This window comes from Ambystoma mexicanum, chromosome 6q, assembly GCF_040938575.1.
Source record: "Ambystoma mexicanum isolate Mex_15411 chromosome 6q, UKY_AmexF1_1, whole genome shotgun sequence".
Taxonomy (NCBI): Eukaryota; Metazoa; Chordata; class Amphibia; order Caudata; family Ambystomatidae; genus Ambystoma; species Ambystoma mexicanum.
The window spans coordinates 497518405-497545633 of NC_090937.1; the positions used below are offsets into that span (position 1 = coordinate 497518405).

At 44.2% G+C, this 27229-nt stretch overlaps 1 protein-coding gene across 25 annotated transcripts in view; it reads right to left on the reverse strand.

Annotated features, from left to right (window-relative positions):
• CAMK2D (calcium/calmodulin dependent protein kinase II delta) overlaps positions 1-27229 on the reverse strand; it is a 1139541-nt gene that overhangs the window by 138398 nt on the left and 973914 nt on the right. For all 25 annotated transcript variants that reach the window (XM_069631027.1, XM_069631047.1, XM_069631025.1 and 22 more), the window contains one exon: positions 2624-2672. In XM_069631027.1, coding sequence (XP_069487128.1) covers positions 2624-2672 — 49 coding nt within the window. The remainder of the gene's footprint in view (positions 1-2623; positions 2673-27229) is intronic.

The window sequence follows — 27229 nt, forward strand, 5'->3', positions numbered from 1 at the left end:
TACAGTGAAATGGGTAGTGGTAGTCGTACACTTCACGAGCTTTTAACACAAAACACCACCAGTGTTAGAGAGGCAACATCCCTTCTTCCCACACGCTAATCACGTTTTCCATTTGCTTAACTCCCCTATACCAGTCAAGGGCGTTTTCTTCATTTTCATAAACAGCCTTTAAATGTTAATTTAAGAGTAGGCAGAAGGCAACAACAACACTGGCATCTGAACAGAAGGCGTCCGCAGGTGCTTGGGGAACCGCTTAACATACTCAAATAAAACAATGCATGAAAAAAGATAAGTAAAGCAAAAGAAATACAGCTCGGCTTTATCTGTAAATAAAGTTGCAATTCTGCTGAACTTGTGGCCCTTCTACATATTTTTTTATAATTTGGCTCGCATTTTTTAGCATTGTGTAGTACAGTAAATGCTCAGGCAAGCGGCGAGCATAAGTGTCATATAGGGTTGCGCACACCACTATGCTGCTGTACACAGTGAAAATATTAGTCACCAATAGAATGCCTGGGGCTACATAAAAGTGTAAATGCCACGTGGTGCCACTTGCGCTGTGTGACCAGACTCCCCATTTCTGCCAGGACTGTTCCGGAACTGGGCCCTCTGTCCTCCCATCCCGAGAGTTATTTTTTTTTAGTAACCCCTTCGTGGTTTTGGAGCAAGGGAGGGTGACAACGTAATCTCCAACATTTATACATTACACTCCCGGAAGGTTGCCTTCTCAGGATGGGCTTGACTACTTGAGCCACAGATTCTGGCTGAGTATCTAATATCAATCGGAGCAACAGTTTCTTTGTTATTACTGTGCTAAACTCCACAGAGAAAATGCACAATTTATATGTAGGGGCAATGCTGGAAATAGTGGGGGCATGGGGGTTGTTTTGGGAGATTGAGATGGTGGCAGAGGGGGGGCATGGGGCTGTGAGTTGGGTAGTCCTTTTATGTTGTTGGCTGTCCCGGTTTTCTGACTTGAAAATCTGGTCACCCCAGACATACTGGCTCCATTCGGTAATGCCAAAGGCATGCCTGCTATCTTTTCCATTGGGTTGTTCTCTTATTCGCATGGGGAATCACTGCATGCAAATACGGAATCTGAATGCCAATGTTTTGCATTATCAACGTATGCCGACAGGCAATCAGGGCCCATGCATGTGAGCCATCCTAGAGTCACAGGCACGCACTGCAACTTTGAACAGTTAAAGGTGGGGACCTAGAAATGGAAGCAGTTGTAGACTGCCCTCCCATGCACACTCACCCTTTTACCCCAGCTAATGCAGCCATCATGGCTCAGGTGAATTGACAGCTTTAGGGACGTTGAAAGCTGGTGTCATGATTAAACATGCTGTACTGCCCCATAGTGCTTTGTGCGCATTTAAGGACAGTACATTAATAACGGGGGACAAACAACCCAGGCTGGTGTAGCAAGTGACTGTTGCACAGGGAGTAGCCTGGGGTTCACATCTGCCAGCCCCTAACTTGAGCATGGACATTGTAAGCAGACAACCCATATGACATGGGACTGACAGGACAAAGACGGTGGCTCCTTCTAGCTAAATGGATAATGGCAAGCCACAAGACAGCAAATCCCACTACTTAATTATTCCCAGGCAAGTCACTACATTTTGATAAAACAATAATGCCCCTTTCTTTTTATAATTCAGGCAATTTGCGGCCTAATGTACAGCCTAGTGTGGTGAAACATGCTTGCTCTGTGCTATTCAAATGTGTAAGCAGTGCAGTGGTGACCAGCACATGCTCCGAATCCATGTTATTTATGTGTGTGTTGGTTTTGATGCAGTCACTGCACCAGCAGATGAACACATCCTTGAAGGTGAGACTGCACCAACAGTGATCCGACTGCTGGTGTAGGATGAAGGTGTAAATCTGAGAGGCAAATGTGCTGTGAACTCCTTTCTCCTGCCACCCAAGCACTACACCTGGATTCCAAGCGGCAGGAAAGAGCTGTAAGGAAAGTATACACCTATACACGTACATTTTTAGTTTGGGCTATCAGGTGGTGCTGAAAGCGCTACCTTAAAAGCCAAAACTATTGTCATTAACATAAGAGCTTCAAATATGGGCTTTGAATGAGGGTCTGTAATGCTTTTCCAATTGAGATGATATTTGAAGAGGGATACACAGTTGTAATCCCTCCCATGCCCTGTCCCTAGCCAATGTAATCCCCATAGCTACTCCCACCCATTCCCGCCCATCTCAGAACTCGGATTTTGTGTGAGCTCTTCCATGGAGGCAGCCATCTTGGATGACTGTCACTAGGAAAGCAATCTGGAAACAAGCTGGACATCTTTGAATGGTAAATATACCATGCATATTCCTATCCAGTGAGACACAAAGGCCAAACTGTTGGCTTTGACAATGCTTGCTTCCTATTCAGCTTCTTTTGGCTCCTGGGGATGAGCCTGCAAGTGAGCAAAATGTAAACAGAAGAAAAGGTCACCAATAACTGGAGAACACAGTCAGGATGCTCCTATGCACGACATTGAAAAGTAAAACAATGTTTTCCATGTATTGGTCAGATGCTTAAATCACAGTGCCAGACCCCATCTGTTAGAAATGCATGATCCTTGCATACAACAAAATTCAGCAAAAACCATACCTCGCACATCTTCATCTTCGATGGTGGTGTTGACACTCTCAGTCGACTCCTGTCAAGAAGCAAACATATGTATGAAACCTCTCGAAGACATCAGGATTTGTGGAGAGTGCATGTGAACAGTGCACGTGCACATAGCCACCCCATGCAAGCCCATGGAGTCGCACAAAATCTGTATGTTTAATTCACATGCAAATAGGGTCACAATTATTTAGCGGTCGACAGCAGCAATGCGAAACACTCCACCACCAGCCCAAACAACGCATATCCTTGATCCGCCATTACAAATTGCACATTTTGCCGGTCAAGCTGAAATGGGTGTTATGGTTTGGCTCCAGAACTTGCATAGGGTCACACATCTCATACACACATACCCTGTGTTAAACGTTGGCCACCACGAGAGTAGCCATTTGGGCAGAGGAGTCTTATGCAAGTGAACAGATACGGCAGGGAAAGAATGCTCTGCGTGCAGACCAGGCCTCCTCATTTGACAAAAGAATGGTTGGCCTATAAAAGCAGGAATGCAGAACTACAGTTCACGAGGGATGCAAACAGATGACATTTTCTGGATACTCCTCATGAATATTTGTGAGTGAGGTTTGCCTCCAAAAGATGCAAATGGGTCATTTACATATTCAGTGGTTATCCTGAATATGATCCGACATGTTTGCCGGTTAGAGGCCCAGAGTTGCACACCACTGGTCCCGCCGGCCATGCATTGGTGGAATTTGCTACCTGGTGGCAAGTGATTTCCGGTGTAAAATGCAGATATTTGTATTCCAATAGCTCACTAGATGGAAAAGGTAGGCAAAAGCTGAACAAAGTTTAAAATATATATATATATATACATACATATATAATATAAAATTCTATGCTTTTTTTAAGAAAACATTGTCAAACCCCGAACTTGCTGTACACTGATATATATATATATATATCAGTGTACAGCAAGTTACCAAGGCAATGCCTATAATTTCTAAGCCTACGATAACAGTGTTTCTAAAATACCACATATTCAGTCTTATTTCCCTCCACCTCTTTCCCCAGGCGCCAATACAAGCGTCTCTGCAGGAAGATATACATTATATGCAGAGAGAGGACTTCACAAGGTTGGTGTGCAGGCGTAGAAATATAGTCCTGCCGAGTCGGATTAATTAACCAAGCATGGAAAATACAATTCAAAGCATGACCATTAAAATGATTGATAAGATCAAACCAAATTCGCAATATGTGGAGAATAAGGGTCTCTTTTTCGTACAAGATTGTGAGAAGAAAATAAATTAACAATTCATTTTTGGACACAGTTTATTAGAAACTGTAAAACACATTAAAATGACAAACTAGATCATCTTGTGCAGGAGCGAGAAAAAACAACCACTTCTGTCAAAATTGATGCTGGTGCCAGAAAAAATAATGCAGACAGGTTGTCTATTGTTAAAACCCATTCATAGCAACGCTGAATTTTTCTGTTTATTTGAAGATTCTGTGCTAATTGAGACAATCCTTTATTTAAGAATCTGCAGTTGGAAGCAAAATGACAACCTGTTTTCAAAAATGAATGTTCAGCACACAAAAAAAGAGCAAAAAAATTCCTGTGAATAGTGTCAGATTGGAAGCATCGCGGGTAAGGGCCACATCACACAATTCTACTGAACGCAATGCTGGTAGCTGTTAAAGTACTCTCAGACATTGAACAATCCTGTTAAATTAAGGAAACGGGTATTGGAGTATGGGAAAACCTATCAGAATTCGCCATGGGTATAAAGGATGATGCAAACCAAGGCAATGCAGTGCCTTAAAGGACGATGCCGCCTGACCCTCCACATTCTGACCTAAGGCATGAGCTGCCCAGCAAAATATTCTACAGTGTGGCATACGGGTGCATGCAAAACATGTGAAGGCTGTGCGGAGAGAGAGCGCTGGAGCAGACAGATCACACGGCACATGCTCAGAGCATGGTTGAACCCCATGGGCCCCAGTCTGTACCCAATGGTGTTCATCAATTCAACAGCCTCCATTGTTGCCACATACTCAACAGCCTGTAACCAATGGGCTGGTTCAGATCACTTGCATCCAACAACAAGCCTTTCTTTTGGTGAAGGAAAGCGGGTCATTGTTGGCAGATGGCTTCCTTTTGACATCTTTGCACAAGCGACTGAGCACATTGCCCTCCACCTGTCCACAAAAAAGCAGGGGCCAGGTAAGTTGTGCAGAAACTGCCATTATTCGAGCAGTTTCTACAGTGCAAAAGATGCTTCACGGTGAACAGTGTGCAGTTTGCACGCCTCAGGATCAGAACTACCATCTCTAGTAGATGAGAGCAAATGGGGAAATAAATGAATTCTGAAGGAGGAAATCTCTATTGACTTTTCGTGTTTTGGATTCAAGGTCAATGCATGAATCACATTGATTATCAGAGTAGCAGGACCAGCAGGATTAATCGGATTACTTGTTTTTTTGTTAAGCTGTTTTACGCATGGTTTTGTTTGTGTATATGTTATTTATTGTCTTTGGATTGTATGTATCGTGCACAGCGCCTTGATACTGGTTTTCCTGGTAAGGGGTTGGGCTTAATAAATCTTTTTATTACTACTGCTGCTGCTGCTGCACTGCCACGCCAATAGCCCTCATTCATCATTTTGTTTTCAGTGTTTGGAATTCGAAATTACAGTGAACTCTACATGCTGTGTGTTTTGGTTCTGGGATGATGCCAGAAAGAAAAGAACAAAAAAAATCCTTTGGCATGAATGACAGAAGTGAGAGTGTGCTTAAAGTAAAGGGATGCAAACTTTGCCAATATTTAGCTTTGAACCCTTACTACCATTGGCATCAAAGCAAACTCTGCTGTGCCAGATTATCAAATGTTTTGAGGAGCGGGAGACACAGTTTACCCCTGCTTAGTGTACTAGACAGCACCTTTTCATGGAAGGCGCAACAGAGAGTGCTGTTTTTTTTCCAGTCTAGGATAGAGCAAATATGTCATTCCGCTGTTATTTGATTTGCACAGGTTTGCTCTGTTCTCTGTATTTTTTACTTTGCAGGCTGTCACAAGCCGCTAATATCGAGGTGACAGGTCTTTCTAGATTTGTATATCTAGTCTACTAGTATAGCTAAGCCGTACGCTCTCTGCTGTGCCCTCTGACAGGAGCCATATAATTTCTGTATCTTGCTGGGCCGACAGAGATGGATTGTTTGGGGGAGGGAGGATTGCATCAAACCCCAATGGACTGTTCGGAGCAGGAAAGGTACCACACCTGGATGAATTGTTTGGGGGTGGAGTTTGCGTCACACCGGGATATAGTACGGGGCAGGGGAGAGGCATCACACTTGGAAGGGAGGTTGGTGTCCAAATGTGTACCTCACTTTGATCGACTGTTGAGGGTGGAAAGTGTGCCTCTCGGGACTGGACGGACAGTTGCGGGAGAAGTATCACACTTAGATGGACTGCCGAGGGTGTGATATGTGCCACACTGCGATGAATTGCTTTGGGGGCAGAAACCGTGCAGCACACGGATGGAGCTTTGAGGACCGGGAATGCATCACACCTGGGCGAAATTCCTGGGGGTGGTAATTGCCCCACACTAGAATGAATGATAGGGGGTAGGAGATGGGTAGCTTTTAGTCTAAATGTTGGGTGTAGGAAATGTATTGTCACTAACCAACCATACAAAAAACTCACCCCTCTGCATACCCACTCTCAAACTCTGAACAAAACACAACCAAGCCTCTACAGCACCACAATTCACAAGCACTTCAGAACAACCTACACGAAAACAAACTACACAATCATTCCTCAAATTGCACGATGGTTACCAACCAAAAACGCAGCTATGCTCAGTGACCAGTTTCTCCGAACTGAAGCTGCCAACAGCACATCACAGCTCCCTTGCTCTTCTCCCGCTCATTTGCACTAACAAACCCTGCAACACTCCTTTCATTGCAGATCCGCCAGAGTGCCAAGAAACCACGCAAGTGGCGTCAGTGTGAGGTAAAAGACGCTTCAACCTGAACAAGACCCTTTAACATATGCCTTCATGGTCAAATAGTTTTATGTGGTGTTAAAAGCGTGAAACCAAATTACTTACACATGGACATGGAGGAAACGAAAATTAGATTTTGAACTTTAAGCATAGAGAATAACCATCAAAAATGCTCTAATCACAATTACTAGCCACTAGCCAATGTTAGTAGGTTTTCCTAAATTTACACAGCCAACAGTGCACAGTTGTCACTAACTATAGGTGCAACAGAGAAGAGATACAGTAAAACTGAATCTCAAAACAAGAAACAAGGGAAGAACTTCAAGAGATCAGGACCTGGACAGGCAACCAGAAAAAATACAATCAATTAACAGAAAAACATTATGACTAGATGGTGTAGAGGAGGCTACTCTATGATGCAACTTGTGATGTCACATCCCCTCTTTGTCCAGTCACCAAACATCACAGCCCTGAAATGTTGGTCCTGAGCTACTGGCGGGCTTGGGGGTCGATTGTCGTAAACCGCGGAATGCAGCTATGAGAGGTATGGAACCTCAGACTCAAATGGTGGATATCGCAGAAGGCTACTGGAGGCTCAGATGCATGACACTGAAGCCCCTTGACAGGCATGATCTTTAGTCTGTCAAGGAGAGGTGGTGTGGAGAACATTCAGAGTGAGTGGTAATAACATTATACCCGGTTTGTGACTTCTGCATGCCTCTCCAGCTGTAGAAATTGTGTTGGGATCAGATAGTCGTTAGGGGGGAAATGGGTAAAATGCAGGGGAGCATTTATTCGGTCTGGGGTATTACGAACCAAGTTCCCCTTTCCAACTAGGGACCCTTCACACGCATGCAGAATCACCAATCTGCAACAGTGCAAAACCTTGTTTAACCACTTAGGACACAGCTGTGATAGGGCGCCGAGTCACTATCAGGCCGAGGATGAGCGTGTGGGATAGGTATTTGGGAATCCTCTAACCACACCCCCAAAGGCTCATGCTAGTCTGCACATCACTACTCCTCTTGGTCCCACACTACATAATGCTGAGTAGGGAGGGGTACAGTCCTGCAACTAGGCAGACAACCTGCATGCTTTCCCTTTAGCATAACAGTATTGAAGGACAACATGACGATCCACATTCTGTCCATCTCTTCAGTATTATTTATCCCCAGTGAAAATTATTAACCTTACTTAGCTCCCACACCACACTGCATAACTCCTTCCCACATCCTCTAGGCCAGGCACCTAGTGTAGACTCAAATGAAGCAAGAGACAAGACAATAACCTGTTCTATAGGAAGGTGCCCACACGGGAGGGTCCTTTGTGCATTTTTAGGGACTTTGGGTTTAACCCAAAATTACCCAGGGTAATTCAGACGTGGACCACTTGCGCACTGTGCTTAGAGGGACTCAGCTTCACTTCACTGATGAGGCCCGACTAGGCTGAAACACATGTCTGGGGTTGCTGTTGGTACTCTTGTTCAGAGGACAATTGCCTGACATTTCACTGAAGGACTTTGCTTTTAGATGGGGCCAGACTGATATTCAAATGAATGTTTCCCCTCTGGTAATGCACCTAGAGTGCCAACTTCTATCATGGTTTTAGACCCTACCGAGTGGGCACCTTCCCATAGAACAGGTTATTTGGCTGTGTTCGTTCTTGGTAGAGGGGCTCCCAGTCCTTTTTGTGCACTTCTTTTATCTACCCTCAGAGGCCTTTGCAGATGGTTTGCCCCTTCTGATTATTTTATTGTTTCCATATGATCTATCTCCCAAAATATATATCACATCCCCTCCACCTGCTTAGTGGCACATAATTAGTATGTGTCCATGACGAAGAAAGAATGATCCGGGCTAAAATTAAAATAAATTAAGACGGGAAAGGAAATGTTAAAGCAATCAGGCTATTGGAAGGCCCTGTACAATAATAAAATACCTACTGGAGGTGGGCATTTGCTATAACTATTTAACTCTGTCCCCCTTTTCTTCTGAATCTCTCTTCTTTGTAGTCAACAATAGTGCTAGATAGTTCTCTATCGCATGTCACCCCTTCTGACATTTGTTTCCCAGACCATCCCATATCATACACTTCATGGTTTCCCTGTTGACTCATGGTATTCCAGGACACAAAGAATATATTTCTTCTGTCAAAGGCAGTTGCGCAGACAACAAATTCTCTTTGGTCAGTGCTGGAATAATCTTCACAAACGTCAATTAAAGGAAATACCACCAGTATGCCCATGCCTACACATACAATTCTTGCCTGGGTCTTTCTTGGCCATGTTACAGACAAGCCTTCTCCTGACCGTGACTCAGACCATCTGATTTTAGAGTTTTGTCGCAGCACATGCAAGATGATACTTTCACCACACAAACTGACCAGAAGAGGTAAAAACACATCACAAAACTGTTTCAGGTTGTCTAAATCTCTCTCAAGCATCAGAATTCTACTCTAAAGAGATGTTATGTTATGGGCATTTGTAGCGCGTACGTTCCCCCGAGAGCATCTTGCCGTGAGGAATAAAAGGTCAAGACCAACAGCTAGAACAAAAAGCTAAAACGAAAAGGTTTTCAAGGCCTGCCTAAAGAGGAGATGGTTTTCCATCCCACTCAAACCCGCAAGTAGGCTATTCAACAATTTAGCGGCGGCGAAAGAAGGCACTGCCTCCCACCCAGGACAATCAATGTTTTAGAATGACAGGGAGGTTGGCCTCACTAGAGCAGAGTGATCAGGCCGGGACGTAGCAATGACATTTTTTCTCAAATATTCAGCCCCTTGTCCAGACAAGGCCCGGTGATCCAGGCACAGAGACACTATTCTCTGGGCAATTGGAAGCCAGTGTATAGTCCATAGCACAGGGCTGATATGAACTCCATTGGGAGCGTTTTTAGCCACACGAGCGGCCATATTTTGCAGAAGCTGAAGCCGACAGATAGAGCCCAAAGGTTGGGCCAGGTACAGAGCATTGTAATAGTTTATTCGACTAGTAATTTGTGCGGAAGAAAAGGAAGCATCTTCCTGAGAACTCTCAGGATGAAATTACCTGTTTTACACACCACGCTCACCTGAGGGGACAGAGGGAGCGGGGCTGAGAGAACCACTCACTGATTCTTAACAGTCAACACAGGGTGGTAGGCTACAGTGAGGCAGTCCAGGGCATGGACTCAGATGCAGAACCCACCACCAAGACTTCTGTTTTGTCCCCATTTGGTTTGAGCCAGTTCGCACACATCCAATCTCCCACTGCAGAAAGACATTCTCAAAGGCCAGGCGATTTCCCAGCCCGGTCAAGACGGACCAGGATCTGGGTATCGGTGGCACAGGAATAAGAGCAGAATCCAAAAGAGCAGGTTGGATGTAAATCTTAAAAAGGATAGGTGACAAAGCGGTGGCCTGAGGAACACCGTAAGTGAGACCACTTACCAACGATAGAAAAGGTGAGTAGCAATGCCTAGCTCCTCTCCGACAGAAAGTAAGTGAACCATACCAAGACGGTCCCAGAGATGCCTGCCATGTCTAGCCAGGAGATCAGGATTGAGTGGTCGACGGTGTTGAAGGCCGCTGACAGATCTAACAGAATCAAGGCCCCCACTTCACCCCGGTCTACCAGCATGGTGAAATCATCAACCACCGACACCAGGACACTCTCGGTTCCCCTCCCCGGGTGGAAGCCAAATGGAATAGGGTCAAAAAATTAGGATGATTCCAAGAAGGAGGAAAGAAGAAGAGGTGAAACTAGTGATTCCAATAGTTTCATGGAAAATTAGATAGTAATGTAGTGTCCAGAGAGGGCTTTTTAAGTAGAGGGATGACTGTCACTTGTTTCAGTTCCATGGGAATCAGACCTGCCTGACAGGCATGGTTCACAGCATCTGTAACTATGGGCAGCAAGCCAGACATAATTGCCATAAGTGTGGCCAGAGGTATTGGATCCGAGAGGGTAGCTGATTTGAGTCAACGTATGGCTCAATCATCCTCCTCTGCTGAAAAAATTGGGAATTCTGCCCATACCTGCATGATAGTCTCGCTGGGCATAAATAAATTAAAGTGGCAGAGCATGTCCTCCATAGCGCAATGGTTTTCTGAATTTTTTCAATCTTCGAGATAAAAAGAATCAGAAAGAGTCAGAGCCTGCGATGGCCAGTCCCCTGAAAAGAGGTGAGAGGGGGATGATAATGATCTCATCACGGAAAAAAGTCCTTGGATTGGTTCAGGGCATTCTACTTTCTGAGTAAAGAAAGTCTATTTGCCCATCAAAATCTCTTGATGGTAACATTTGGTGATCGATCGCAGCTTAGCTTTCTCATCCAGGCCATAGGAATGGCGCCATTTCCACTCAGCCTGCCTCACAAGCAGGCTAGAGGCTTTCAGTTGGCCACTAAACCATGGTTCGGAGGGAGCCCTTCGAGCTTGCGTACATTTCAGTGGGGTTACTTCATCGGCCACTTCTTTAAAAAGAGGATGACAACTCACTGTTACAGAGGCTTCTACACCGAGACAAAATCTGGGCCAATAGATCATGGGGATTGACCAAGCCCCTGTAGAGGAGGTCCCAATTAAAGCCTGCACTCCAATCGTCCATTTTGAAGTACCAGGAACGTTCACACCAAAATATGTGACGTATGATGAGCAAATAAATCAGCCGAGAGCCGCAGTAGGGCTCTGCCCAGAGCCTATCAGAAGAACAGCACCTATTAAAGTACCAATACAAAGAAAATCATGGGCAGTAAGGTATCCGTTAAGAAAACCCTACCAACAATGAAATGAAGATTGCCCAGTCCCGGAAGAAACAAAAAAGTTCTTAATGGAAGAGGAATGGTGACGTCACAAGGACCCAGACTGACTTGCAGATAGAAGAAACGACAACCAGAGAATGATGCAAAAAGACAAAATTCCATGAATAAGGATGTCGTGAACCTGAATTGAAAGGACGATGTCGAAATACAAAGAAGTTTAAAGCTGTAAGCAAGATGAAGGCATTCGACCAGTTTACACCTGTAAATATGCTTGGAAGTGCAAGAAAGCTAAGATAACAGTGCACTTGATATGCTTAGTAGAAGAATAGTGCGGCAAGCACCATTATACATAATCTACCTCAAACGAAGCACAGTGTGATAGGTGTATTTCTACTTTGCACAAGAAGCAGAATCAACCCAGGTTACTAAAGGCCAAATGAGAAAAGATTTATACTTAGGAAAACGAGAAGAGACGGCTGAATCGAAACTCGGCAGAAGCAACTCGTCCCAGGAAAATCAAGGTCATACTAATAAAAGAAGCGAACAATAGCTACATCCAATTGAAACTGAGAACAGAATATCCTGCCTCTGAAAGGTTGAGATAAGAAGACGTAGGCAGGTGGCGGGCTAAATGAGAATCAAATACACAAATTGAGACAAAAGAGACAAATTCACGGTGTAGGAATCACATGACCAGCCAAGCAAGAAGAAGTGAGAGTTCACACCTACGCTTGGCACCTGACCAGGCGGAGATATCAGAACTTTTCCAGACAGAGGATGCAGTCTCGAGGCCAACCACAGTGAAGTAATTAACACATGGACACTAAAGTGATGATTGATTGTAACCATAATAGGAGGAAGGCCAGGTAACTAAGGGGCACCCCACACCTGGCCGACCATTCTGCGTGCTGCTAAGCGAAGTGGAAAAGTATGCATGGGGTTGGTGCCAACCCAATCACAGTGGACCAAGTAATCTAGGGTCCTATCGTTAGTAGAACCGATGGGACGTTGTACTTTTAGTGACCTCTACAGTAGTCATTTTTGAAGGAAGGGCTTAGATGCCCACCTGACTGTTTAACCAATCCCCTCACTCTATTACCATATACAGATATAGTACCTATAGTAAAGTTGCATGTTAACTTTTGAGTGTTACAGCTATCTCGTCTTAAAGTACTTCTGAGCAAGCCTTGGCTCTATGGGCCTGCGGGGGGTCTCGGAGTGCACTTGGTAGCAGAGATTGATTGTTATCGATTAGTATAAGACACCCATTGACTGTCGACATAAAGTAACTCTAGGTCTTCGGCAATATCACAAGTCCTTTGGCATTCGGCTGAGTAGACCGTGAAGCTCCCTGTAGACCATGGTAGTGTAAGAAATAAACCTGCAGGACAAGGTCTGAAGGGACGTGTTTCCCCACGTGAACCCTTCCCATTCCTACGAGCAGCTAAGCGAGAGAAAAACCGAAGAAGGCGATAACGAAGGTGGTGATCCTGAGGATCCAGAGAGGAAACATGCGAACGGTGAGTGAAAAAGACTAAGGGCCTCATTACAACTTTGGCGGCAGCCATGTCGCTACTGGCGGCATGAGTGCCGCCAAAAACGGGTCCGAGTTCCCTGAATGGGGAATTACCGGGCCATTCCGAGTTCGGAGGGCCCAGTAATTCCTCCCTCCAGGAACCCAGGCCCGGACCTTCCCAATTCCCATTTGAGCCCCCATAGTGCTTAATGGTAATGGCCGAGGGAGAAAACAACGGGCCGATTACGAGCGGCCCGTTGTTTGCTCCCTCTTCCCCTCGCGGGACCCGGTAAGGAAGCCTGGTTTGACCAGGAGTTACTTACCGGGTTCCGCGGCGGGAGCTTGTAATGAGGCAGAACGGGTTTAACGGGTCCACCTCATTTAGCGGAGCCCGTTAACCCATTCTACCTCAGTCGTAATGAGGCCCTAAGTGTTTTGGCAAAAGCGCATGCTTTAAAACAAGTAAAGGGAAAAGGTAACGGAGGGAGGCGGGAAAACAAAATATAGCAAGAAGTAGAGAAGAGCGCATATATCTAAGGGGAAGAGAATAATGACTCAAGAGTAACTGCGAAGTAACTAAAGGAAAGATACCGGGGGAGACACCCAAGAAGAGAGAGGGTACCGGGGAGGACACCCGAGAAGTGAGAGGATTTGCCTTATTCCTACGCTTTAACATAGGGGCTAGAAGAAACGTGTATCCAGAGTCCCAAATAAAGGGGAACAAATAGACTACCACAGCGATTTAAGGCGCAGTGAAAGGGATAAGTTTAAACTCCATGTCGGGGTAAAATTTAGAGGCAGAGATACATGTGACCAGCTGGTGTTCGTCTAGTCTGTTAAACGTCTGTCTTACATGTTGTTTGTTGTGACATAAGTTGAACATTTTCTTTGGAAGAACTGGTTTAAATTTTACGCAATTGACTAACAGAGATATTATAGTATACAAATTGATGTAAGATATAACATTTTGGGAGAAAATCTGGATTGGAGCTTGCAGTGTTTGGTGCTCGCTCATATTGTTGGAACTGTTTAAGTCACGTGAAGCTTTGACAAGTGTTATATAAGGAGAAAGGGAACAGATTTAAGCATGGAAGGCCTAACTCCATTAGCACACCTATGCAAACAATTACCGAAACATGCACCTAAGCTAAAAAAATACAGTACAGAGTGGGTTAAGGGGACTGCCCACAAAATGTTTAAGCCATGGCCATAGGGCGGGTCCTTATCTAAAGCTGTTTTGCAACACATGACGACATACTTGCATGAGACATACACAGGAAAAATGTATGACAAGCGCCTAGCTGTTCTAGAGCTTTGGAAAATGTATGAACAGGGAAAGGAAGAGGAGCCAGCAATATATAGAATACTTAATGTATGTTCAGAGGGGGTGAGACGCCTAACCCGCCACGCACCCCAGCTGAAAAGAAGATAGAAGAAAATATAGACGACAGGTTATACCCGCTGAGAGAATTTAACGCAGCTACAGAGTATAGCAACCCGGCATATGAGTCACCTACGCAAAGTAGTGACGAAAAACAAGGGAAAGGAAAGGATAAGGATATCACCTCCACAGTCCCAACGGACAGGGAGAGACGTGATGATGAAAGAAGGGGTCAGACACAGACAAGTGAATCTCTCGATAAGGAGCGAAAAGGCAAAAGATGGAAAGGAAATGAAGAAAGAACTGATGAGATAGCATTCGCAAAAAACGAATGGATAAGAGGGCAAATTCTATTGAAACTTGATGGCAAAGGCATTGATGATGCAAAGCAAAGAGAGAGGCTAGATGATGTACAGAGAAAAGAGAAAGAGAAAGAAGTAAGAGAAAATAATAAGAAAGAAAGATAGACAAAGTCGAGAACAGCTATATTGCGAAGAGCAAGAAAGACAGCTCGATCGCAAACAGAGCAGCCAATGATCAAGACAGGCAGCAGCTGCAAGGTTGGAGGAAGAGCAAAGAATACGAGAGAAGAGAATAAAGAGACGAAGGGATGAGGAAATCTGAAGGGCAGATGAACGTAGAAATGAAAAGAAAAGGAAGAAGATAAGGTCAGAGAAGAGGCGAGGAAGTGCAGAGAATTTGATGATGTAGAACGTAAGCGGAGGCAGAGAGCACGCAATCTTGAATATCTGGGGAGAGAGGTTAAAAAACCTGATCCAGTGGGAGATTGGGAAGACATCTAAGAATTCTTCCCTGCGTATGATTCAGTACCAGGCACGTCATGGGCAAATGTTGAAGAGGACTTCGACACTAGAAGCGGAGAAACGATCAATAGAATATATGACAAAATGGGGTTAGAACAAATACCCCAAGGGGAGAGGGAAGACGAGCGCCTAGAGAGCACTCAACTTTACAACACTGAGGATGTTTCCCAAAGTAGTGGGAATAGAGAACTATCCCTGGATAGACTAGAAATAGGTAGGAACAAAGAAGACACACAAAGTGGCACGAGTTGGGCACAGACCATGTCCGACTCAGAAAGAGAGCAGCATGAGGAAAGAGCAGGAGAGAAGGAGCGAAAGATGACTCCCAAGGGAGGAAGGGATACGATGGTCAGACACTAGCGAGTCTGCACCGAGGGCATCAGAGTCAGCCACACAGTCAGACCGACACAAAGTAGTATCTCAAGGTCAGAGGGGGTGTCATCACCGCCCTATGTGGACAGGCTAAGGACATTGCCAGGCAGGCGGCGATGCGGGAATATTACTCCTGCAATAGACAGGAGAACAATGAGAGAAGAGAAAGAGAGCTATTCATCCCAATTTCCGTTACTAGAGAAAGGGGGGGGGAGACCACAATATTTTCCATTGCCACAAATGGATCGAGAAAATTTGAAAAACAAGCTTCCAATGCTGACATCGGGAGCTGGAAAATGGATATACGAGTTAGAAAAAATGACAGGAGGAAACACATTAGCTATAGGGGATATCAAGGGACTCCTAATCGCCATACTTGGTGAGAAGGCAGACAATGTGTGGACACAAGCATGTTACCCTGGTGTGACCACAATTAATAGCGCGCATGACAGAGCTCCATTTAACAACTGCAGAGCCGCAGTATGGAAAGCACTACGAGTGCTTTACCCAGACACTTCTGATATGGAAGCTATAATGACACGTAAAATGAACGAGTCTTTGGATCCGTTAATTTACATTCAGAATTTACAAGACGCGTGGGTACTCGAGACTCATGAATCTTGGACAAAATCTATTCCTATGTTCTACCATATATTGTGCCAAAAGGGCTGCCAGACCCAGTACAGAAACAGCTCAAGAAATTGATAGGAATCAAGGCTAAATCTTGGGCAGAAATACAGCTGACCATCGCACACTATTGAAGGCTACTACAAGAAAAGAATCGCAAAAAGGAAGCTGCACAAAAGGGTGAGGAAGCGAAGTTGGTGCAGAAGAAATTGCCAATAATCCGCAGCAGAATAATCAGGACGGTACTGTGTTTTACCCCAGGGGAAGAGGATTTAGAGGAAGAGGATGGCAGAGTAATCATGGAGGTTTCCAAAATAATCAAGGAGGTTTTCAAAATATGCAACATGGTAATCAAGATATGTCAAATTGGCAAATGATCCGACCACCGCCAGTATGTTGGTTATGTGGGATGGCAGGGCATTTAGCACGCACATGCAGAAACCAAGTCATAGTGCAGAACGACTAAGGGACAGGAGCAGGCACAGCAAATCCACCTGCATTTTTACAGTAGGGGTTGCACAAAATCACACGGTGCAACAACAAGCGCCAGGAGCGCAACACGGTTTGCAACCTCAGAATATAGTGAGTTTTCCACAAGGGCAGTCCCAACAGTCACCGCTGCAATTCTCACAGACAATGAGTTCAGGGCAGACCATGAACCCTGGAATGGGAAATAACACTGCAAATGGGGGAAATCCAGCAGCACACGGTGGGCCCAAGCTATATAAGGATTAGGACAGCTCACTGGGAACCCTGATGTGTTCTATCAGTGACACCAGACCCTCACCGGGAACCTGGGGTGGATGTCGTTATAGGGGCTAAAGAATATTCTTTCTTAGTTGACACAGGTGCAACACATTCGTGTATACGTGAAGGCAAGTTTTCCTTTTCCGGCGAGGGCATAAATACTCAGAGTTTCACAGGAGCTACAAGTTGTGTTCCCTTCAAAAATGCACTTCCAGTCTCTTTGGGAGAATGTGAAATGAATGTGCCTTTTTTATATTCACGACAGACCCCAGTAAACATTTTGGGTCGAGATTTAATGACAAAGTTAAATATGACAATCTCATTCACGGAGGAGGGCATAGTATGTTCAACTCCAAGAATGCACTATTCAAACGTATGCAAAATGATAAGAGCATAAGCAGGACCCACCCATGAGGGCTATAACATTAGAGCCATAAATATTTGTATATGGTATTCGCGTACTAATGGCAGGGCTGCCAGGCCTTGCAGACAAAATCATGAGAACCCCAGATGAGTTTCTATTTAGACCAAGAATACCGATGCACGAGGAAGAGGGACAAGTATTTCCCTTGATGATACACACAGCTGCAGTATGAGGAAGAATGGCCTTGATTGATGGTTATGATTACGAAGGCCGACAATAATGCGTAGTAATCAACATTGAAGAAGGATACCGATTGACGTTACTGATGACATCTGTTTGAAGAGCAAGCATATATGGGAGAGACAATAGTGGAAGTGAGTCTCACCTTTGGGTGAGAATGATCAAAAGAGAAGTGCCTCAGAGAATGATGTTGGCACAAACCGTCCTGAATATTTTGATGACGACATGGCCCAGGTGCCTGTCTCAGTGTGGACCACAGGAACCTATGACGTAGGCCTATTGAAAGGGGTTGAGAAGTGAAAATCAAATTGAAACCAGTACCAATTCTACCAAGAGCCCAACAATATCCCATGTCCAGAGAGGCAGATGAAGGGATTTTTAAGACAATTCCGGCTATGATGGAGCAAGGCATCTTAGTGACATCAGAGTCGTCATGCAACACTGCGGTTTATACGATCAAAAAAATCAAAGGGAGGGCCTTGGAAGCTAATTCAGGATTTACGCCCAATAAATGATATTGTTGAGGCCGAGTTCCCTCTAGTCCCGAACCCGGCTACAATTCTATGTAATATACCTGTTGAAGCAAAATATTTCACAGTGATTGACTTGAAGAATACATTTTTCTCAATCCTTTTACACTGTGACTCACAAGATCTGACGTCATTCACATTCAGACAGATGCGTCTGGAGAGCACGAGGCAACCCCAAGGGTACTGTTGGTCTCCTATTTTTAACAGAATCCTGCAGATGGACCTAAGCAATATTGCATTAGAAAGCATTGCCCTGCAATACGTGGATGACATCCTGATCTGCAGCACGACAGAGGAGCAATGCAGGCACAATTCTGTTCAGCTAGTGACTATACTGTCTGAGAAAGGACATAAGGTTGACAAGGAAAAGCTACAATTTTGTCAACAAGAAGTGTTGTACATAGGCCAATTGATCTCACATGAGGGAAAAAGAGTGACCCCAGAAAGGGCTGAAGCCATACTGAACACGGCTAAGCTACACACGATAAAACAGATGCAGAGCTTTTTAGACCTGTGCAACTATGTTAGGGCATGGGTCTTCAACTATAGCTCTTACACTAAGCCTTTACTTCAGGTTCAAGTGACGAAAGAAAAAATGGAATGGTCTGAGATCATGGAGGAAGGATTTGCTGAACTCAAAAAAGCTATTTGCACAGCACCAGTTCTACAGATTCCCAATTATGAAGAGGAATTTTACCAGTTTCACATGAATGGCAGCGTCATGACGGCAGTGCTCAAACAGAGAATCACATTGGGGTACAAGCCCCAAGCATGTTACAGTGGGAATTTGGACCCGGTGATGAAAGGCCATTTCCTGTGCGAACAAAGTTTGGCTGCCGCACATTTGCCATCGAAAAAGGCTACAACCATTGTAATGGGATTCTCAATGATGATGATGTACGTCGAGCACTCACTATTTGCTATCCTAGAGAAACCTAAGGGTACACTAACATCTCAGAGAGCTTCTGCCTATGAAATGATCATATCAAATCCATCGATTAAAGTAGTCCGATGTAAGATAGTAAACCCAGCTATGTTTACAGCAGAGCCAGTCACTGAAGGAGAACCGATCCATGACTGCAAATTAGGAAGAATTCTATAATGAGATCCCCAGAGTGAAAGAAAATGCTTTGACAGAAGGAGAACGTGTCTTTATTGATGGTTCTTCGAGAATCGATCAAAATGATGGGCAAAGATATACAGGAGTCGCAGTAATGAAACACACCACAAATGGATAATTTCGAGTATTCCTTAGTGAACGAATATCATCTCACTATTCAGCACAGGCTGCAGAATTATTGGTGTTGATACTCGCCATTGAGAATCACGCAGACCAGGAAGTGACGTGTACAGTGACTCCGCCTATGTGACATCAACAGGGCACGCAGACTTAGCGTGCTGGAAAAGGAGGGGCTATCTCCGAGCAGACGGCATGGCAGTGCAACACGCAGCCTTATTGGACAGACTGATCAAGGCAGTACAGCTCCCAGTGGGCATAGCGGTCGTGAAATGCACCGCCCACACGAAAAGGACAGATTTTATCTTACGCAGAAACCAAGCAGCAGACATGGAAGCCAAACGTATGGCATCCAAGAATGAGATGATCATGGAAGTGGAAGTCACCCATACCAATGAGAGAATGATGGTTGCACAAACTATACCTGAAAGCTATAACAATCTACGGTAAACACAGTTGATGGAACTCCAACTCCAAGGGTGTTCTTTAAACCCCTCTGGCAGTTTGTGGCGGCAAGACAGCACCAGTAAACTGGTGATGTCTATAGCCCTATTAAAATTAGCGCTGGAGCAGCTACATTAACCAGCACATATGACAAAAGAGAATCTTGCAGCAACGCTTGCAGAAGACTGGTTCATACCGAATTTAACCGAGCATGTTGCATTTTTTTTATAGTGAACTGTATAATGTGCCCACAATTCACAGCTGGACACATTAAAATTAATGAGAGGAGTCATCCCCAGGCCAAATGGGCCTTTTCAGCACTTGCACGTCGATTATGTCGACATGATTCAAGTATGTAACAGGTACAGATACTTAATTGTTGTGGTGTATCCATTCTCTAGATGGATAGAGGCAGGTCCATGTACATACCCAGAATCTACTTGTGCTGCCACATTTTTAGTGAGAGAAGTGTTCCCAAGTTGGGGGGTGTGTGAAGTCATGAGATCAGATAATGGACCTCACTTTGTAAAAGAGACATTCAAACAGATTAGCTTGCTGCTTGGTATGAAGCACAAGTTCTCATCGGTGTATCATCTGCAAGGTAACAGGTTCTGTGATAAGCTCAATGGATTATTAAAGGAAAGGATAGCCAAGTTGAAGCTTACTGAAAGGAATGGTTGCACTGCCTTCCTTTGGCATTGTATGCACTCCGGAACCAACCCGGTTCTGACCATCATCTTAGGCCACACGAGATAGCTACAGGAAGAAGAATGCGTACTCCCCAGACACCCCAGCATAGAGCTAGATGTGATGCCCAGTCAACATGAGAAATCCTAGGGTCTGAAATGCAAAATTACCTGAATTGCAGGACATCTTGCCTTATTGTAATTTCAGACCAGCTGCAGCGACGACGAAAAGGGTGCAGGGCAGCACAGAACACAGAAGGAGATACTACTGCAGACACAGCTCAAGGACTTTGTGCACCACCCATTTCATTTTCCCTGGAGATATCATCCTTGTAAGGAACCATACGAGGAAAATGTGGGACGAGTCAAGATTTAACGATCCCTTTACAGTGGAGGACTGCACTCCCTCCGCAGTGAAACTACAAGGCAGGAGAGCTTAGATTTTTCTGGGCGATATCAAACCCTACATCGGAGAAGGGCCCCTACCTGCACCCCAACACAAGGAGACTACGAGCAATGGGGAAGAACCACAGCACGTGCAGATGAGATCCATGACGAAGAAAAAGGATGCCTGACCAGCCAGACAAAGAACTTTTTGCAAATTGTGGCTTAAAATTGGACACTTCTTCGGAGCAAAAAAGGGGATAAGGGCATAAACGAAGGAGACTTTGTGCATGCTAGTTGCAGGGTGAAGAAGAGAATTGCACATATAAGCCACAATATAGTCTGTTGAACTTGAACTTTGAATTGAGACACATTAAAACTGTGACGAGGAAATAACATGCCAAATTTTGATCGAGGACACGTACATTCGAAGAAAATACAGTATCCAGACTCATTTCACACCGAGACCCTATTCGGAATCACTTATGGTTTCCCGCAGTAGCAGCATCACTAAAGATTTGGTGGCATACTTCGATCTACTGCTAAGATCGTACCTCTCATTGGTGGGGAGACTCATCATTGTCACTGACTTTCTTCAAGATCCCGAAAATGAAAAGACAATAAGAAGATTGCTTACTCTAATTGCCGAACAATTTCTCCTACTTCCTGTATACAGCGAGGAGAAGCCAAATGTCCCAAGCAGAGAAGGAAGTAAATGAGCTTGTCAATACATTGTTCTTTTGAATAATCAAAAACTGTCCAAATCTTGTCGGAAGAATGACAGACACACTCACATTTCTCCGAGATCCAGCGAATACAGAACGTCTGAGCACACTTCTAAATAACATTGTGATCTTAGTTGCACTCCACGCAAACGGACAGTGCAGATATTGTTTACATTGAAGTGAAAGCATACAGTCCTGAATATCAGCAAAACGGGACAGATGTCCCTGTCCCCAGAAGACAGTAGATTGGCCCACAACGTTCTCTTTCGATTAGTCACTGATTTTCCAAAGATAGGGGAGACCAATCGATGTTGACGTCCTCACATTCATCAGAGACCCAGCCAATATTGCACAAATGGGCATGCTCTTGAATAGAATACTACTACAGGTGGAACTCTCTAACCATCAGCAGAACTATCTGAGGAGATTCTAAAAGCTTTTCCGCCGAAGGACAGATCGAGAGATCATTGCCAGAGATTTCCCTTCTTATTATCCATTAACAAAGGCAACATGTCTTCGGGACTAAAGCAGATCAGGGGCACCGACTGGGCGCTGACATATTTTGAACATGCACAGTAAAGAGACTTGCTGGATTATTACTTAATTTTTACGCTTCCCATATTTTACTAAAAGAACTGTATCCTGAGATAATAGACAATTCATTAGTCACAAGAGGGGGGACAACTGTTTAACACCTGAAACTCACAACAAAGAATCCAAAAGACAATATTGTTTAAAGGAGTACAGTAAAAGTTGACATTTTGGCAAATGATCGAGATGGGGATCCAGAGCAGCAACCTTGTGCTCCCGCAGGAGTAAAGACGTCCACGTTTCTCTTGAAGTAAATGCTGCTGCCTGAAATACAGGGGAATAATGTATTTGTGTATTATATTCATCGTTGTTTTGCTGTCATTAACGATCAGAACTGCATTTTTCATTGGTGCACAAAGCAGTCCAATTCCAGTGCACCCACCTAGTGATGCACGCATAAAGCCTACAACGGCACCCAGACCATACACAGTCAATCCCGTCCCTAGAAGATCTGATGGTGGAATTAATGAACTTGACATGGATGGGATTAGCAATGACACACACACTTGTGCTAACAAACAAAAAAGAAAGCCGGAGACTGGGTCGGCAAAGCATGAATGTCAAAAGATTTCAGACAACTACACGCATACAAACACGGAATGCACATGCAACAGGCCTAGTGTCAATGACTACAGAACCACAATCCAAAACATCAGAGAAGAAAAGACTGCATACTATGGGAAACTCCACAACAGACATTGTGGAAAGACAAGAGGCGGCGGAGAAGAAACCAACAGAAATAACAATAATAAACACCCCTGAGACGACACTGATGGAGACGAAGACAAACTAAGAGAATCGCACGAGCACAGCTGATAGCAGAACCCATCTGGCCATCATTAGCCAGAGCCAGGAAAAGGCAAGAGGTAATAGAAAGAATTGCCAGACTTTCCTCAACTCAAATGGCACAAATGAGGAGGCCTGCACCATGGACCGGGATACCTGAGGATCCTCCAGCAAGAAAGAGCCATACAGATGCTTTCAGGGATGTAATAATAGCAAACTACATGAAATCCTTAAGAATCAAGAGGAGTATGCACTGCGATGACAACGAACTAAACAATTACCTGGACAGCACAGCACATTTGGGAAACAACATTTGGTATCAACACATGAAAGAAGTCGGAAGACGAAATTCAGAAGGGGAATGCTTTGTTTGTGCACTCCTACCCTACAGCATGGGGAAGTCCAAGATCTTTGTAGCTGTAGAAATTGATGTCCAGACAGCACACTCTATTTTGCATGTAGCCATGTGCAAAACGAGAGGCCAGTTCATGGGTAGTGATGTCTCACTGATATAGGCAACTGAAACAGCTTATCCAGATGAAGATGATTATGTCCAAGACATAAAGACAAGAAACAGAGCTCATACTAGGAACCATGTAATCCGGCACGGGAAGCCTGGAGTTAAAGGAGCTGAAATCAGATGGGAAGTGAACCTGAAGCTAAATGTCCAAGGAAAAACTCCAGAAGAGGCTCGAAGTTGGAAGAACAGAGGTTAAATGCAGATTTGGGGAACAGTGCTTTCACCAGACGGATGGGAAAAAGGAGTAGTAATATGTAGAGCCTGGATGGTCACTGGTCATTACCAAGGCACCATCGACATCGTACAGAATGGATACAAGCCATTATGGCCAAAGCTTGCAAAACTACTGATATGGGTCGAGGACAGAGGAGGATCCTTGCAGATAGTGCCACTAGAAACCCAAAATTCTGCTTCAGGAATAATGGCGCAAGAAAAATGGGGGAGAACCAGAATTGTGGATGAGTTTTTGATGCTCCAGGAATGGTGCACGGAACTGCAGTAATTATGGATCATTATTGGGCATGTGGATCCAAAGCCTACATCAGACTGCCGAAAAACTGTGGCGGTATATGCACAATAGTGAACGTCCACGTTCCAGCATTGGTGATCCCGAAAAGTGACCTGAACATTGACAGTTTCCCGAAAGCAGATGCTCACCTAAGGAAAAGGAGATCTGTGGAACTGCTTACTCGGATGAAGAGAGATAATTACTTCTCTGCCAAATCAGAAATAGCCTTTCATGCAATCCCATATGAACACAGGATGTTCAGCCTCACCTCGTCAGTGTTCCCAAATATTTTCATGCCAAGATTCCAAGTTGGAGCAAATACTAAATGGTTGCAGATAACCAGATGGGAGTTACTGAAGACCATCAACACAACAATAAAAGGAATCAATGCGATTAAGGAAGAGTTAAGAGCCATCCGACTGATGAATCTCCAGAACAGATATGTGCTTGCCATGATTACAACTATGGATGGAGGAGTTTGGCAAAAATCGGAGAATCATGTTGCACATTTATACCTTCTCACAATGAGGAAAATGGAACTTTAACAGAAGCCCTAGGTATGCTGACAGAACTGAAGAACCAGATGATTGATGAAACTGACGAAGTGGATGATGACAGCTGGTTTGGATCACTATTCTCATGGGTTCCACAATGGATGGCAGATGCATTCAAGTTCCTGGGAGCCCTGCTAGTGATGATATTACTAGCCTTTTGTTTTATCAAGATAATAATCTCTCAATGCCAGAAGACTGCAAAAAAAGCCATAGGGATGAAGATCATGATTGATGTCAAGCCAGATTGGAAGTCTAAAGACCTGACTGATGAAGAAATAAAAAACTTTGTGAAGGCCAGCATTCATTCACCAGAAGGAACAAAGTTTCTCTGGCCCAGGAAACATCAAATCTATGTGGGGAGATGGGTTTACTGCAACCCAAATGGACAATGTCAACTAAGGACATGGAATAAAGACGAACATGTAAGGACCGCAGAAAGCCTGAGAAGTGTAATAAAGATATGGACTCCAAAGAGACACTTCTTCAAACCATCATGTATAGATCCAGACGATGAGGAAGGAATGAACCCAGGCGGTAGAATGAAGATGAATACAGAAGAACCGAGTAAGATGAATCCAAAGACAGAAGTGAAAGTGGTCGATGAATCGAGAGGGGGGAGTCTAGAGGAGGTCCCAAATAAAGCCTGCACTCCAATCATCCATTTTGAAGTACCAGGAACATTCACACCAAAAGATGTGACATAGGATGAGCAAATAAACCATCAGAGAGCCACACTAGTCTCTGCCCAGTGCCTATCAGAAGAACACCACCTATTGAAGTACCAATACCAAGAAAACCCTGGGCAGTAAGGTATCCATTAAGAAAACCCTACCGACAAATGAAACTGCCCAAGTACAGTCCCATTGCCCAAGTACAGTCCCAGAAGAAATGATGCAAAAAGACGAAACGCCATGAATAAGGATATCGTGAACCGAAAGTGAAAGGACGATGTCGAACTACAAAGAAGTTTAAAGCTGTAAGCAAGATGAAGGCATTCAACCAGTTTACACCTGTAAATATGCTTGGAACTGCAAGAAAGCTAGGTATCCATTAAGAAAACCCTACCGACAAATGAAACTGCCCAAGTACAGTCCCATTGCCCAAGTACAGTCCCAGAAGAAATGATGCAAAAAGACGAAACGCCATGAATAAGGATATCGTGAACCGAAAGTGAAAGGACGATGTCGAACTACAAAGAAGTTTAAAGCTGTAAGCAAGATGAAGGCATTCAACCAGTTTACACCTGTAAATATGCTTGGAACTGCAAGAAAGCTAAGAAAACAGTGCAGCTTGCTATGCTTAGTAGAAGAATAGTGCGGCAAGCGCCATTATACATACTCTACTTCAAACGAGTGGTCCTTATTGATTGGTATTGGAATAATGAATCTGCACCCCCATCCATCTCAAGGGTGCATCTATCTTGTCTTAAAGTACTTCTGAGCAAGCCTCGGCTCTATGGGCTGGCCGGTGGGGTCTCGGAGCACACCCCAATCATGGGTCAGGGAGGGAGCTGGATGTGCTTTAATCGGTGCTGCAGATCATTTGATTGGATAGATTTCAATTTGTTCAGATCATTTGTAGTGCCGATATATTTCTTATAAGCATTCTTAATTAAAATGCACAGTGGCGTCGGTGTGTCTGGACACCCAACTCATTCCATTTATTTATTTCAACTAACCAGCCCTCAAAGATTACCACTCAAGCACATATGTATTTACCATAAGTATCTTCTTGGTAAGTATCTGAATGCACCCAAATGTCTGTGCTGTAAACAGGAAGAGGGCACCTTCTACCACATCCTATGGCTGTGCACGCACATACAATACTTTTGGAGGAAATGTACCGAAAGACTATCGAGGGTCATAGGACGCCCGATACCCAATGACCCCAAACTATTCCTCTTAGGTATTGAAGAGGAAGGAGAACTATCTCGCTTCGAAAGACTACTGTTGTCAACATCCGCAGGGATTGCCAAACATAACATTTCACAATTGTGGGGGTCTGAAATCTGCCCAAGCTATGACCAATGGTCCATGGACGTGGATGCGTTCAGTCTGATGGAACGTGGAATATACCAAGCGAGGGGCTGCCCTGGCAAGGCAGATAAAATATGGGGAAAATGGGAACAAATACTATGAGCAAGCGATGCTTGGGCGAATGAACGGCATGACGTAGCCTTGCCATCAAGCCAAGACTTTAGTACAAAGAACTGCCTCGCCATCAACCGGTTGTGAAGCCGAACGATAATACAACCGGTTTTGTATATATGTGTCTATCCGCAATAGATGTGCGTGTGCGCCCGGACTAATCTCAATTTTGATGCGATTTGCCCCCCCTTTTCATATGTATGCAATTCATGTTTTAGTGTTGTGTTCAATTTTGTTCTTTATTTTCTTTGTCTTGATTGGATATTGTTTGTTTTGTATACATGTACAAAAACCCAATAAAACTGGTTATTAAAAAAAAAACAAAAGTATCTGAATGCATATATTGTTAAAAGCGAATTTAGTGCCAAGTCCAAAAATGTCAACAATATTCTCCTCATAAATTGCACAACTACTTGTATGGGTTAGGCTACCTACATATTCCCAATAATTTAATCCAAGTATAGCATGATGTGAATACAAGAAACTGTAGAAAAGTGGCTTCTCTAATTCAAGGTCCTGGTGTTCAATATGGACTTAATTGGATCATGCTAACCCTCATTACCTTTTGGTAACCACAAACATTCACCTTCCTACAAAGTATATTCTTGAGTAGGCCACACTTGGATCACACACGGCGGGTCAACATGCAAGTAACTGCATGATTATTTGCTGACACTATCAGTGCGAGACATAAATCACATTGAGTG